The 13,659-nt window shown below is 51.4% G+C and overlaps 1 protein-coding gene across 2 annotated transcripts; it reads left to right on the top strand.

The window, feature by feature from the left end:
• Nucleotides 1-2,820: 2,820 nt before the first annotated feature.
• Nucleotides 2,821-13,659, top strand: C1R (complement C1r). 2 transcript variants are annotated; one of them, XM_032254669.1, is made up of 11 exons: nt 2,821-3,037; nt 3,746-3,974; nt 5,199-5,391; nt 6,028-6,174; nt 6,273-6,469; nt 6,765-6,912; nt 7,020-7,141; nt 9,248-9,326; nt 9,688-9,843; nt 11,974-12,048; nt 12,774-13,659. In XM_032254669.1, coding segments are annotated over exons 1-11 (2,127 nt in total). In that variant the 5' UTR covers nt 2,821-3,035; the 3' UTR covers nt 13,553-13,659. The 2 variants fall into 2 exon arrangements, with proteins under 2 accessions (XP_032110560.1, XP_032110559.1); XM_032254668.1 differs by lacking the exon at nt 2,821-3,037 and adding an exon at nt 3,536-3,653.

The following is a 13,659-nucleotide window of genomic DNA, read 5'->3' as shown; positions in this document are numbered from 1 at the left end:
CATGTGGTTACTTCTGTTTTTTACACCTACACACAGTACAAAAGATTATTAAAAATATTCCCAAAAGGCGGGTACAGTGATGTACACCTATAGTCCCAACCACTTAGAAGGCTGATGCAGGAAGATCATTGGAGCCCAGGAGTTCAAGGCCAGCCTAAGCAACATAGTGAAACCCCATCTCCAAAAATGTAATAATAATACTCTCAAAATACTCAACAGAGTAGTTTTAGTTGATAAGATTTTGGCTGTTTGGTTTTCCACTATTCTCTATTTGCTAAATTTTGTTTAATGAGCATGAAACATTCTTTTTTTTTGAGACGGAGTTTCGCTCTTGTTACCCAGGCTGGAGTGCAATGGCGCGATTTCGGCTCACCACAACCTCCGCCTCCTGGGTTCAGGCAATTCTCCTGCCTCAGCCTCCTGAGTAGCTGGGATTACAGGCACGTGCCACCATGGCCAGCTAATGTTTTTGTATTTTTAGTAGAGACGGGGTTTCACCATGTTGACCCTTGACCTCGTGATCCACCCACCTCAGCCTCCCAAAGTGCTGGGATTACAGGTGTGAGCCACCGCGCCCGACCAAGCATGAAACATTTATTCTATTTTACTTATTTTTATGATTGAAAAAATGATGAGTTTCTCCCTGCCAAGGCAAACATATATATATATATATATATATATACACACACACACAACACACACACACACATATATTTATACATGTGTGTCTAGATGTGTATCTCTACATCTTCGCCACCGTCTCTAGGTCTAGAGATAGAGATATAGACTAGGAGCTGGAGATAGAGAGGTAGAGGCAGGTTAGAGACAGAGCTGATAGAGACAGGTGAGCTGGAGATAGAGACATAGCCACAGAGGAAAACCTACCGCTACTTTAAGAGAGAAACTTTTTTTCCCCAAGAATCAAATCCTTAAAGGAATAAACACTGTAACAGACAATGTCCTCAATACTTGTCTTAAAACAAATGCAGCAACATCCATATGGCGTTTTTTTCCTTCTTTGTATAAGTCAAGGACATAACAAAAATGTGTGAGTAAAGGTTATCTTCAATGGTTGGGCAGAGTGGAGACAGGGCTGGGACTGAGCTAATGACGTCCAGGTTTGCCGTGCTCCAAGCATTGTTGCACAATGCCAAGTCAGAACTGAGAATCCTTAGGATGGTTGGAAGAGCTTGAGCTGAGACTACCTCCTTCCCTGTTCCCTCTGCCCCCATTATGAACATACAGTGTGTGCGTGCGCGCGCGCGCGCACACGCGCACACACACACACACACACTGCTGTTAGGATATTAATGTGCAGTTTGCTAGATGAGATTCCTCTTCCTCCTCGTCCCTTCATGTGGTCCTTTTCCTTCTCCCCTATCTTTTGTCTTTTCTGGCCTAACAAGGCTATGGATCATATCCTGATCTGGTCACAGACCAGCCCTCCATCAGGTTCAGTCCTCAGCTCTGACACACAGGCCTGCCGCAGAAATCCTCCAAGGGTTGGTTGATCTTGCACCTTCTGTGTGCCTGCTGTCTAACTACTGATGACTTGGTCACTGCCTGATGGGGAACTGCATCAGCTCTGTGAATTCTTGCAATCTATTGCCTGGAAAAGTGCCTTGCACATTAAACAGGTAGCCCATAAATGGATGAATGGGGGCGGGGGCAGAAGGGTGGAGGTTGGAGGGACTGATCTCATGTGGGAAACAAGCAGAACCGCTTACAAAGGCTTAAGAACACAGAGGCCTGCGTCGCGGCCCAAGCCCCCCATGTGATGAAGTGCCATGAGATATTTGGTGCCATGGAGACTTGATGAAGAAAGGCTGCCAAAAACAGTAATATTGTTTTTTATTTATTTTAATGTTTAAAGATGAGGTCTCACTATGTTGCCTAGGCTGGTCTCAAACTCCTGGGCTCAAGAGATCTTCCACCCTGGCCTCGCAAAGTGCCAGGATCACAGGCATGAGCCACCACACCCAGCCAAGAGCACAATTTTAAAGCAGGACACTATGGCCTGATGGACAGAAGCGAAGAGGGTCCCTCCTCCCTCCCAGGGGCCTGGCTTCATCTCAGAAAAACCAAGCCCCTCTTGCTCCACAGCCACACCCTCAGCCTCAGCCCTGGCAGTCGTGTTGAGCAGATGCTGAGGAGAAGGGGACATTTTACTCCCTCCACAGCTGCCCCAGAGGGTCTCAAATCCAGGGCTGCTTTAGGGTTGCCCTGACATGGCCATCCCTATTCTATGTCCAAGTGTCATTCATGGCTAAAGCAGGCCAGGGCCCCAAGGCAACCAAGCTCCACTCTCCTCTGCCCGCTCCCACGCACCCTCCTCTGCCCCAGTGTTCCTGGGGCTTCCTCCTGGGCAGGGAAACCAGAGCCATTCTTGGACCAGGACTGCGGGCTGAATGAGGGCAGGAAGAACGGGGACAGAGGGAAAGGACAGTCCAGAAAAGAGAATCCCCCACAACCTGGGGTCTCCCACTGCTTCAGTAGGAACCTTGTAAACACAGCAGCAGCCCTCCCCAAGGAAAGTCTTGAAAGAAAGGAGAAGCTGATCAGATTTAGAGACTGAGGTGTCTGGGCCTACAACCCTGGGCTACCCGGCCCTAAAAATTCAGCCGGGCGCGGTGGCTCACGCCTGTAATCCTAGCACTTTGGGAGGCCGAGGTGGGTGGATCACCTGAGGTCAGGAGTTCAAGACCAGCCTGGCCATCATGGTGAAACCCCATCTTAAGAATAAATAAATAAAATAAAATAAAATTCAGACTCCCATCTCCTTAGCCCTTCCCCATATAGACCAGCAGGTGGCACCACCAACAGGAATTTCAAAACCAAAACTAAATTAAAGTGGAAACTCAGATCTTTTGTTTATGCAAATAGTTCATTCCCTCCAGCATTCCTCCGGGAATGGTCCCCCCTCCACTCCACAGAAAACCCTCCCATCCCTGCTGTGCATGACCGCAGCCTCCCTCTGCACACACTGCATGAAGAGGCTGTCAGAAGAGCCCAGGACTCAACACCAGCCTTGAGAAATGTGAGTAAGGGCGATGGGCACCCAGGTGGGAAGGAGAAGCCAGGAGAGAAGCCAGGGCATGGGAGGCAATTCAGGGAGACAGGAACACCCTGCCCTCCCCACACACCTCATCAGTCCCCCTGTGCACACACATGGACACACACAAAACACGCCCCATCCCTCCTCCTAACGACCAGAGGAGACCTTGTACATAGAGGCTCATGCCATGGCCCTTTCTTCCTTCTGGGCTCACAGCAGGGAGCAGCGAGAGGAGGGGACCGCCTGCCCAGGAGGGGACCCCCTGTGCATGTACCCCACACTCCACCGATGGTTTCTCCCAGACACTCTTGCTGAGTCTCTGGGACCCCTTTCCGAGAGCCATGACTGGAAACACTCACCCCTCATTAACTGGCCTCAAGCCAGTCCTATTCCTGGAAGGGGAGGGGAGGGATGTGGCCAGGCAGGGGGGGAGGCTGGGGAGGGAGTATGAGGGGAGTGGGGTGGCCTCTGGACTGGACACTGCCCTGGGGAGGGACACACATGCAGCAACTGCAGAGGCTGCCCTCCCCCCACCACCCGCCCCTGCAGAGAACATGCCTGTGAGGTCCAGAATGGGCAGAGAGGAGAATGCCCAGTGGTATGGCCATCTCATCCCCTGCCACGGCCGCTGCCCACATGGCAAGAGTGGTGAACCCCTCCAGCTCCAGACGCTCTCTTTTGTTTTGGCAGGTGGCTCTGGTATCTCCTGGTGCCGGCCCTGTTCTGCAGGGCAGGAGGCTCCATTCACATCCCTCAGAAGTTCTTCGGGGAGGTGACTTCCCCTCTGTTCCCCAAGCCCTACCCCAACAACTTGGAAACGACCACTGTGATCAGAGTCCCCACGGGATACAGGGTGAAGCTCGTCTTCTGGCAGTTTGACCTGGAGCCTTCTGAAGGCTGCCTCTATGACTATGTCAAGGTAGGGGCAGGGTGGGTGGGCAGCGGCAAGATAAAGCGGGGCCCTCTGGGATCTGGGATCGCCCTGCATGGCATGCACACCCCCAGACACAGCCCAGCCCTGCAGGAGCTGGTGGCCGACTGCATCTCTGAGAGCCAGGGCATGCCCTGGATGCGACACCCACTGGTGTAGAGGTGAGCACTGAAGGGAGAAGCACAGAGAAGAGAGGGACAGGACCCACTCAGGAAATTCACTGTCCACGGAGTCAGGAAAACCTTCCCCATCTGCTGTCCAGCTGAGCGTCTTTGGGAAACCACTGTGCCTCAGCTCCCTTGTCTCCAAGGAGAAGATCGCCATGGCTGCCCGCCTCAACAGGAACACAGGGACGTGAGGAGGAGAAATGTGTGCTCTGGCAGCACAGGAGTGGCCTTCAGCAAGGACATCGGGCTCAGAACCCTCACCTCTGTGACAACCAAGCGTGCCTTCCGCGGCCTGCCTTTCTATATCCAATAATAATGAGATTCAGGGCTCAAGCAGAGCCTGCGAAGGTCCAATAACTGCGAAGGTCCAAACCATTCCCAGGAGACCCCGGGAAGTTATGCGCAAATAACGGGAAAATGGCACGTCTTCCCCGCCCAGAGGACTTGGCACGTGTGCAGTGTTGGGGGAGGGCTTTTGGTGGCAGGGCAGGGAGAGGTTGAGGAGGCTGTGAGGAGGAAGGATGAGGGACTAGGCGATACGTGCTGATGCTGAGACTGGTGGGCTTCAGGGCTCGTGTTCGGCCAAGGGCGTCAGAAAGCACTTGCAGTATAAATGGTTTGATTAGGCCGAAGGAGAATTGGAAAACAGAAAAAAAAAGCAGAGCTGTCCAGGCTCTGGGAATGAGGGGAGGGTAAGTAAAGGCTGGGTAGAGACAACCAGGACCCCAGGGGAACATGCCACAGGAGGTGGTGGGGATGGAGAAAGACCTGAAACCTGCCAGAGGAGCAGAAAACAGGGAAGGGGTGAGGTACCCAGTGCAGAACAACATGCCAAGAGTGAGTCAGTGGGAGACTCAGGGAACAGTTGAAAGTCACATGGGGAAGGTTGCAGCAGCTGAGCCCAGCAGGTAGCGACCAAGTTGGAGCTGTTGTGGTGCATGATTTACTCTGCAGGCCCTAAAAATTCCAGACAGGACCATCACTGAGCCATCACGTGGGGCGCCACCCCACAACAGGTCTTCTACCCCCGTCCTTCCTCCACCAGATCTCTGCTGATAAGAAAAACCTGGGGAGGTTCTGCGGGCAACTGGGTTCTCCACTGGGCAACCCCCCGGGAAAGAAGGAATTTATGTCCCAAGGGAACAAGATGCTGCTGACCTTCCACACGGACTTCTCCAACGAGGAGAATGGGACCATCATGTTCTACAAGGGCTTCCTGGCTTACTACCAAGCTGTGGGTGAGTAGCCCCCCTAGGGATCCCTTTTCTCAGACCTCAGCCAAATTGAATGCGGGCCAAGAAAGGGAATCTTGAATTCAAAAGAGCAGAAAGCCTGGCCGGGCGCGATGGCTCACACCTGTAATCCCAGCACTTTGGGAGGCCGAGGTGGGCAGATCACAAGGTCAAGAGATCGAGACAATCCTGCCCAACATAGTGAAACCCCTTCTCTACTAAAAGTACAAAAAATTAGCCGGGCGTGGTGGTGGGCACCTGTAGTCCCAGCTACTCAGGAGGCTGAGGCAGGAGAATTGCTTGAAACCGGAAAACGGAAGTTGCAGTGAGCTGGGATCCCGACACTGCACTCCAGCCTGGCAATAGAGCAAGACTGTCTCAAAAAAAAAAAAAAAAAAAAAAAAAATCGGAAAGCCTGGCTTTCCTTGTTCCTCCGCTCAAGAGAGCTTTTCCTAAAGAGGGCTGTCAAGCTGGGCTCTGTCACCATGGAGCAGTCCCCAGAGAGCATTGGAGAGGCCTGGAGGTCCGGGTGGCCTAGAGCCGCCTTTGTCTTTAGGCCTCTGGTGAGTGACCTCCCTGAGTTCAGAGCCACCACCCAAGTCTCCAGCAGTAGCTTCACTCTCCTTCCTGACTGCCTTCCAGACCTCGATGAATGTGCTTCCCAGAGCAAATCAGGGGAGGAGGATCCCCAGCCCCAGTGCCAGCACCTGTGTCACAACTACATTGGTGGCTACTTCTGTTCCTGCCGTCCGGGCTACGAGCTTCAGGAGGACAGGCATTCCTGCCAGGGTGAGCCAGAGCGGTGTGGCAGGGAGGCAGGGGTTGGGCCAGGGCTTTTTTGGCCAGCCAGGGAGCCCCCCTGATGCCCTGCGGCTCTGCTCTCACAGCTGAGTGCAGCAGCGAGCTGTACACGGAGGCATCGGGCTACATCTCCAGCCTGGAGTACCCTCAGTCCTACCCCCCTGACCTGCGCTGCAACTACAGCATCCGGGTAGAGCGGGGCCTCACGCTGCACCTCAAGTTCCTGGAGCCCTTTGAAATTGATGACCACCAGCAAGTACACTGCCCCTATGACCAGCTCCAGGTACAGCCTTCCTACCCCTGAAAGACTCCTTCCCCCCTTCCGTCCGCATTTGGCTTTTCTTGTCCTAACTTCCCCCTGGATCCCCTGGCCAGCTGGGGCAGGAACGGCCAACATCACCCATGGTCTGGGCAAGTTCCCACACAACTAGAAGTGGGTCGTGGGGATCCCTTTTGACCTTCCCCTGAAAACACACATAAGGCAGGATTTCATCACCACCACAACCGCCCTGGCCACCAGTTGGCCCTGTGTAAAAATGTCCAAGCTGAAAAAAATATCCTCCCCTCGCCCCTACTAGATCTATGCCAACGGAAAGAATATTGGCGAGTTCTGTGGGAAGCAAAGGCCCCCCGACCTTGACACCAGCAGCAATGCTGTGGACCTGCTGTTCTTCACAGATGAGTCGGGGGACAGCCGGGGCTGGAAGCTGCACTATACCACTGAAAGTAAGGCTGCCTGGGGGCCTCCCTCGATGGCCGGCAATGGGGGAGCGGTGGGAAGAAGGAAGGACAAGTGGCTCTGAAATAAATATGTCCTCTGGTCTCCCCAATAGTCATCAAGTGCCCCCAGCCCAAGACCCTAGACAAGTTCACCATCATCCAGAACCTGCAAACTCAGTACCAGTTCCGTGACTACTTCATTGCCACCTGTAAGCAAGGCTACCAGCTCATAGAGGTGAGAACCCAGGACTGAGGGGAGAGAGCTGGCTCAGTATCCCAGGAGGAATTCAGATGACGTGTCCACAGAGGACTTAGCCTCATGCCAGCTGGAGTCATCGATGTTTCAGCTACATGAGTCCCCTTGCTGCCCACTTAAAACAGAGTTTAAAAATCCTGGAAGATTGCTGGAGCCCAGTCATTCAAGGCCACTGTGAATAGCCCCTGCACTCCAACCTGAGCAATATAGCAAGACTCTGCCTCTAAAAAATAAAAATAAACAAATAAATAAATGCTGAGGTCAGGGGCCCGCAACAGAGGCTCTGATTCCCTTGGTCTGGAGCGCAGCCTGGGCATCAGGACTATCTGAAGGTACCCAGGTGATTCTAATGTGCAGCCAAGTTTCATAACTATTGCCCTAGTCCAATAACTCAAGAGAGCTGAAGGAGGTGAAAAGTAAGGGCGGAGATGTAGTGACTCATCAGCATCACATAGTGATTTTGTAGAGCAGGGACTAGGACCCAAATCTCCTGCCTCCTGCTCCAGGGCTCTTTTACAAATCTTGGTGGTCTCACCCTGCACCCACCATCCTGTCCTCAGCTTTGCAGATTCAGGAAGGAATATGCTTTTATCCATTGAACCATCTCACGAAGGCTGGTAAACTAAAAAGTCTCTGTCTCTCTGGACAGAGACCCATGACTGGACATCCCAACCTTGTTCAGTAGGTCCACTGGGAAGACTTAGTCAGAATCAAACAAGAGACCTTTGATATGTCCTTAATTCATAGTTAATTCATTTAATGCACATTTAAGCTGTCTACTGTCAGGCACTGTCCTAGATGTGAGAGGTTCAGTAAAAAGAAACCCACATAGTCACACAGCCTTTGTGGAGCTCACATTTCAATGTTGCATCAAGCCGAGTTCACCTGATGCACTGCTCTTTACTCCAAGGTGCTTCCAGCTCCATCAGGACGATTGGGCGTGTGTCCTGGGTCCAGAAGACTGGAGACTAACAATCTCTTTGCTCATATTACAACCCTGCCCTTGCCTGCGCCACCCACTGCCCTTTTGCCTTTGTCATTCACATGATAGAATTTAAAGCAAGTCACATCATTTCTCCCTTTACCTACATTTTACTCAGACATTCTAGTTCTCCGACACATTCTTTTGCAACCTTTTCCAGGGCTAACCCTATGGAATGATTTTTGGTCTTTTTGTTTTACTTTTGAGACAAGAGTCTTGCTCTGTCACCCAGGCAGTGGCACGATCTCAGTTCACGGTAAACTCTGCCTCCCAGGTTCAAACAATTCTCCCGGGGCCAGCTACTCAGGTCCCTCAGCCACCCAAGTAGCTGGGATTATAGGCGTGTGCCACCACGCCTGGCTAATTTTTGTATTTTTAGTAGAGATGGGGCTTCTCCATGTTGCCCAGACTGGTCTCGAACTCCTGGCCTCAAGTCATCTGCCTGCCTCGGCCCCCCAAAGTGCTGGGATTACAGGCATGAGCCACCACACCTGGCTGATTTTTGGTCTTAATAAAACTCATTCATACTGTCCAGTAACTTTTCATTTCAGAGACTGCCGTTTCCTAGTCTTGTTCCTGCTCAGCAGCAACAGCACTTCACATACATCAGGGTCTCCAGCACCTTTCAAAGGGGCGAGGTGGCACTAGTATTTTAGGGAAGGTCTTTGTCCTTAGGAAAACTGCAACTCAGGAGAGATAAAGGGGTGCAGGCCTGGAGGCCGGGGACACCAGCGAGAGAAACATGGTTCTGCCCTGGAGCACAAGCTTTGGTTTCCATACAGAAAACACTCAAATGGTGGCTTGTGATTTTTTTAAATTACAAATTGTGGGATTCAGTTGGACCTCCGTGGGAACAGGCCACAATCTAGAGAGAGGATGATCCCGTCTATCAATTAGCCCTGCTCTGACTTGCTGCAGTGTGGCTCAGTGCTCCTGTCGGTAACTCAGGGAGAAGGGAGAAGGAGCCACATCCACGGGGGAGCCGAGGGTCTGAGAGCCTGAGACATGTCTTTGTATTGCCTTCCCCTCCTGTGTGGGGAGGGCAGGAAGGGGAGCTGCATTGCCTCTTGGCACTGATGGCACTTCTATCCTTTGCCCAACAGGGGAACCAGGTGCTGCACTCCTTCACAGCTGTCTGCCAGGATGATGGCACATGGCATCGTCCCATGCCCAGATGCAAGAGTAAGTCACGAATCAGGGATGTGACCCTGGGGACCTCCTACCTCCAGCCTTGAGGACCTGGGTCAAGAAAGAAAGGGGGGTCCAGACTAAGCCTCTTTTTAAGAGCCCCTCCCCCTGACTTGTCCTTTGATGCCTATGGCCCATCTCAGAAATCATGAGCCCTCTTCTCAGCAGGATGGATGGACTCTGTCCAGAACTGAATTTCACTCCATCCAACTCCTTTCCATTGCAAGTGCCCTCTCCACTGACTATATTTTCTAAGGTTCTCAGCCTGCTCTGCAAGTAGACAACTCACATTCCCCTCCCTGAAGTTCCAGTACAGTCGTTCTCAGCTCTCACCGTGCCCTGTGTTCTCTCCAAGTCAAGGACTGTGGGCAGCCCCGAAACCTGCCTAATGGTGCCTTCCGTTACACCACCACAATGGGGGTGAACACCTACAAGGCCCGTATCCAGTACTACTGCAAGGAGCCATATTATAAGATGCAGACCAGAGCCGGCAGCAGCGAGTCGGAGCAAGGTAGGGGCCAATGCAAATGGAAATTTCCTCCTTCCATCCCTTGGGACATCCACTGAGATTTCTCCCAGTAGATCCCTAGGGAATACATATTAAGGTATCTGCCAGGGCACTGGCTTCAGGGGCCTAGATTATACTGCTTAGAGGAACCTAGTATGTTTGAAGAGGAAGGCATCTGAGTTGATGCAAAGAAAAGATTCAAATCTCATATACAGCTTGCTGTCACCACATCATCCCCACTACCACCATTGCCTCCACCACACCCCCACTGCTACCCCCACTGCCATCACTACCACTACCAGTAACAATACCAGCATCTCTACCAACAGCATCAACACCAGCACAATCACCACTATCACCGCCATCACTACAATCAACACCATTACCAATACCACATCACCACTACCATTATCACCACCATCAGCACCACCGACACCACTACAGGTATTGATCAACTTACCACCTATGCAACTTACGACCATTCGACTTTACGACCACAATCGCTAGCCATGACTGCTCCGCGTCTGGCAGCGCAAACGTTGCCCAGCTGGGCGTACCACAGTGAGGACCAGCTTCCGGCAGCACTACCATCTCCGTGTGCACCATTTCAACTGTACATATAGCCTACTCAACTTATGACCAAATCGTGTTACGACCGGTCTGCGGTCCCGACTGCGGTGGTAAGTCGAGCACTAGCTGTAGCACCACCATCACCATTACCAACATCATTGTCACCACCAACACTCATACCACCATCACTGTGTCACTATCACCATTACCAACACCACCATCACCACTACCATTACCACCACTACCATTACTAACACCATTACCAATACCACTTGCACCACCACCACCAATGCCAACACCAACACCACCATCACCACCACCAACACCATCATCACTACCACCATTACCAACACCATCCTACCACTAATACCACCATCACCACTACCATCATTAATATCACCATTAACAGCACCACTACCACCACCAACACCAGCACCACAATCACCATCACCATTACCAACACCAACACCACAATCACCAACACCATTACCAACACCATCATCACCACTAATACCACCATCACCACTACCACCATGAACAATACCACCATTAACAACACGACTGTCACCACCAACACCAGCACCACAATCACCACCACCTTACCAACACCACCATCACCACCAACACCATTACCAACACCACCATCACCACTAATACCACCATCACCACTACCACCATGAACAATACCACCATTAACACGACTGTCACCACCAACACCAGCATCACAATCACCACCACCATTACCAACACCAACACCACCATCACTACCAACACCAACACCTCAGTCTTCACCACCATCGTGACCACTATAGCTAAGTCAGTGAAATTTCCCCCTCCATTCTCCCGTCTCAACCTGGTTATGATTTTTTGCGCTTAGTTTTACTAAATGACTCTTACTCATTAGTGGGCATTTTTCAACCTTTTTTTTAAATATAAGAAATCACATACATTATAGGTTTGAAACACAACAAAAAAGGGAAAAAGTCTAGATTAAAAATAGTATTCTTTAAGAGCTGCGCTTTGGAATCAAACAACCGCTTGCACCTTGGTCCTGGCACTTAGAAGTTACGTGACCCAGTGCAAATTATTTAAGCTCAGGTTTCTTCATCCACGAAATGAGAATAACATACACCTGCAAGTGTCACTGTAGTGCTTAAATGAGATCATGCAGATAAAGTGCTTAGCAACAAGCATGGCACGTTTTCAGCAATCAGAAGCTGTAGCTACAATTATTGTCTATGATTCCACCACCAAGATGCAATCACTGATAAGATTTTGACATATTCTTTCTGGTTTTTATGTCTACCTTCATAAACGGGGATCACAGCAAACATTTATTAATAATTCTGATTTTTTTTACTTGACATTAAAACAAAATATATGTCTAGAGCCTCTGAACACTTGAAATTCTTTCCTTCTGGAGGCCTTTGGCCTTTGACCCTTGTCATGTTCGTTCCTCCCTGCCCCTCTCCCCATTGAGCACATTCAGTACTCACTGGCCTCTGCAACCTAGTTTTCTTACCCATCACCTCCCAACTTGATTCTTGCCTCCTCTGGCCTCAGGGGTGTACACCTGCACAGCACAGGGCATTTGGAAGAATGAACAGAAGGGAGAGAAGATTCCTCGGTGCTTGCCAGGTGAGTGGAAACCCTCTGGGGCCATCCTCAGGGTCTTTTGCAGCCTGCAGGGCCTCAGAAGCAGCATGACCCAGAGGAAGGAGACAGAGAAGGAGAGGAGAGGGGAACATCCCAGGAGAAAGGGAAAGAGGGACAGAGTGCTGGAATCAGCACTCTGAAATGCTGGCATTTTCACTAAGCAGATGGGAAATCAGAGAATAAAAACAACAGGAGACACTCCAGGAAGAAATAAGCAAGAACAAGGAGCTGGTCCTGGTGGCTCACACCTGTAATCCCAGCACTTTGGGAAGCCGAGGCAGGCAGATCACCTGAGGTCAGGAGTTCAAGACCAGCCTGGCCAACATGGTGAAACCCGGTCTCTACTAAAAATACAAAAATTAGCCAAGCGTGGTGGCACATGCCTGTAGTCCCTGCTACTTGGGTGGCTGAGGCAGGAGAATTGCTTGAACCCGGAAGCGGAAGTTGCAGTGAGCTGATATTGCGCCACTTCACTCCAGCCTGGGCAACGGAGCAGAGTCTCAAAAAATAAATAATAAATAATAAATAAACAAGAACGAGGAGAAGAGCCTTTCAATAGGCCAGTGAAGGAGGTGTGAGGATGGGAGGAGAGAGAGAAAAGAGACAGGGGCCAGGAAGAGAGAGCAATCGGGGAGCTGGCTGGCCGCAGAGGGAAGAGTGTGGGACCTGGAGCTGACGTGCCCTTGTCCTCCCTGTCTGCCCCTCAGTGTGTGGGAAGCCTGTGAAACCTGTGGAACAGACGCAGCGCATCATCGGAGGGGCAAAAGCCGAGCTGGGCAACTTTCCCTGGCAGGCGTTCACCAATATCCACGGGCGCGGGGGTGGGGCCCTGCTGGGCGACCGCTGGATCCTCACGGCTGCCCACACCCTCTACCCCAAGCAGCACAATGAGCAAAGCAACGTCTCCGTGGATGTGTTCCTGGGCCACACAAATGTGGAAGAGATCATGAAGCTGGCAAATCACCCCATTCGCAGGGTCAGCATCCACCCCGACTACCGTCAGGATGAATCCCACAATTTTGAGGGGGACATCGCCCTGCTGGAGCTGGAAAATAGTGTCACCCTGGGTCCCAACCTCCTCCCCATCTGCCTCCCCGACAATGAGACCTACTATGACCTGGGCTTGATGGGCTATGTCAGTGGCTTTGGGGTCATGGAGGATAAGATTGCTCATGACCTTAAGTATGTCCGTCTGCCCATAGCTAACCGGCAGGCCTGTGAGTCCTGGCTCCGGAAAAAGAATAGGATGGATGTGTTCTCTCAAAACATGTTCTGTGCTGGGGACCCATCTCTCAAGGACGATGCCTGCCAGGGGGATAGCGGGGGCGTTTTTGCAGTAAAGGACCGGAAAACTGATCGCTGGGTGGCCACAGGCATCGTGTCCTGGGGCATCGGGTGCAGCAGGGGCTATGGCTTCTACACCAAAGTGATCAACTACGTGGACTGGATCAAGAAAGAGATGGAGGAGGAGGAGGAGGAAGACTGAGCCCAGAATTTGCTAGGTCTGAATCCGGAGAGCAGTGGGGAAAAACAGATCTGACCAGCTGTTGATAACCACTAACAGTCTCTATTAAAATTACTGATGCAGAAAGA

The sequence above is a fragment of the Sapajus apella genome, unplaced genomic scaffold (genome assembly GCF_009761245.1).
Source record: "Sapajus apella isolate SASKATOON/1434 unplaced genomic scaffold, GSC_monkey_1.0 scaffold86, whole genome shotgun sequence".
NCBI lineage: Eukaryota > Metazoa > Chordata > Mammalia > Primates > Cebidae > Sapajus > Sapajus apella.
Note: the sequence above shows the minus strand (reverse complement) of the source record. Positions and strands in the feature narration are given on the sequence as shown.

Coding starts and splice junctions, on each gene's coding strand:
- C1R (XM_032254668.1), top strand. CDS start 3,610: ATGCCTGTGAGGTCCAGAATGGGCAGAGAGGAGAATGCCCAGTG. Junction 3,975..5,198: donor GCCTCTATGACTATGTCAAG/GTAGGGGCAGGG, acceptor TTCCTCCACCAG/ATCTCTGCTGATAAGAAAAA. Junction 12,049..12,773: donor GATTCCTCGGTGCTTGCCAG/GTGAGTGGAAAC, acceptor TCTGCCCCTCAG/TGTGTGGGAAGCCTGTGAAA.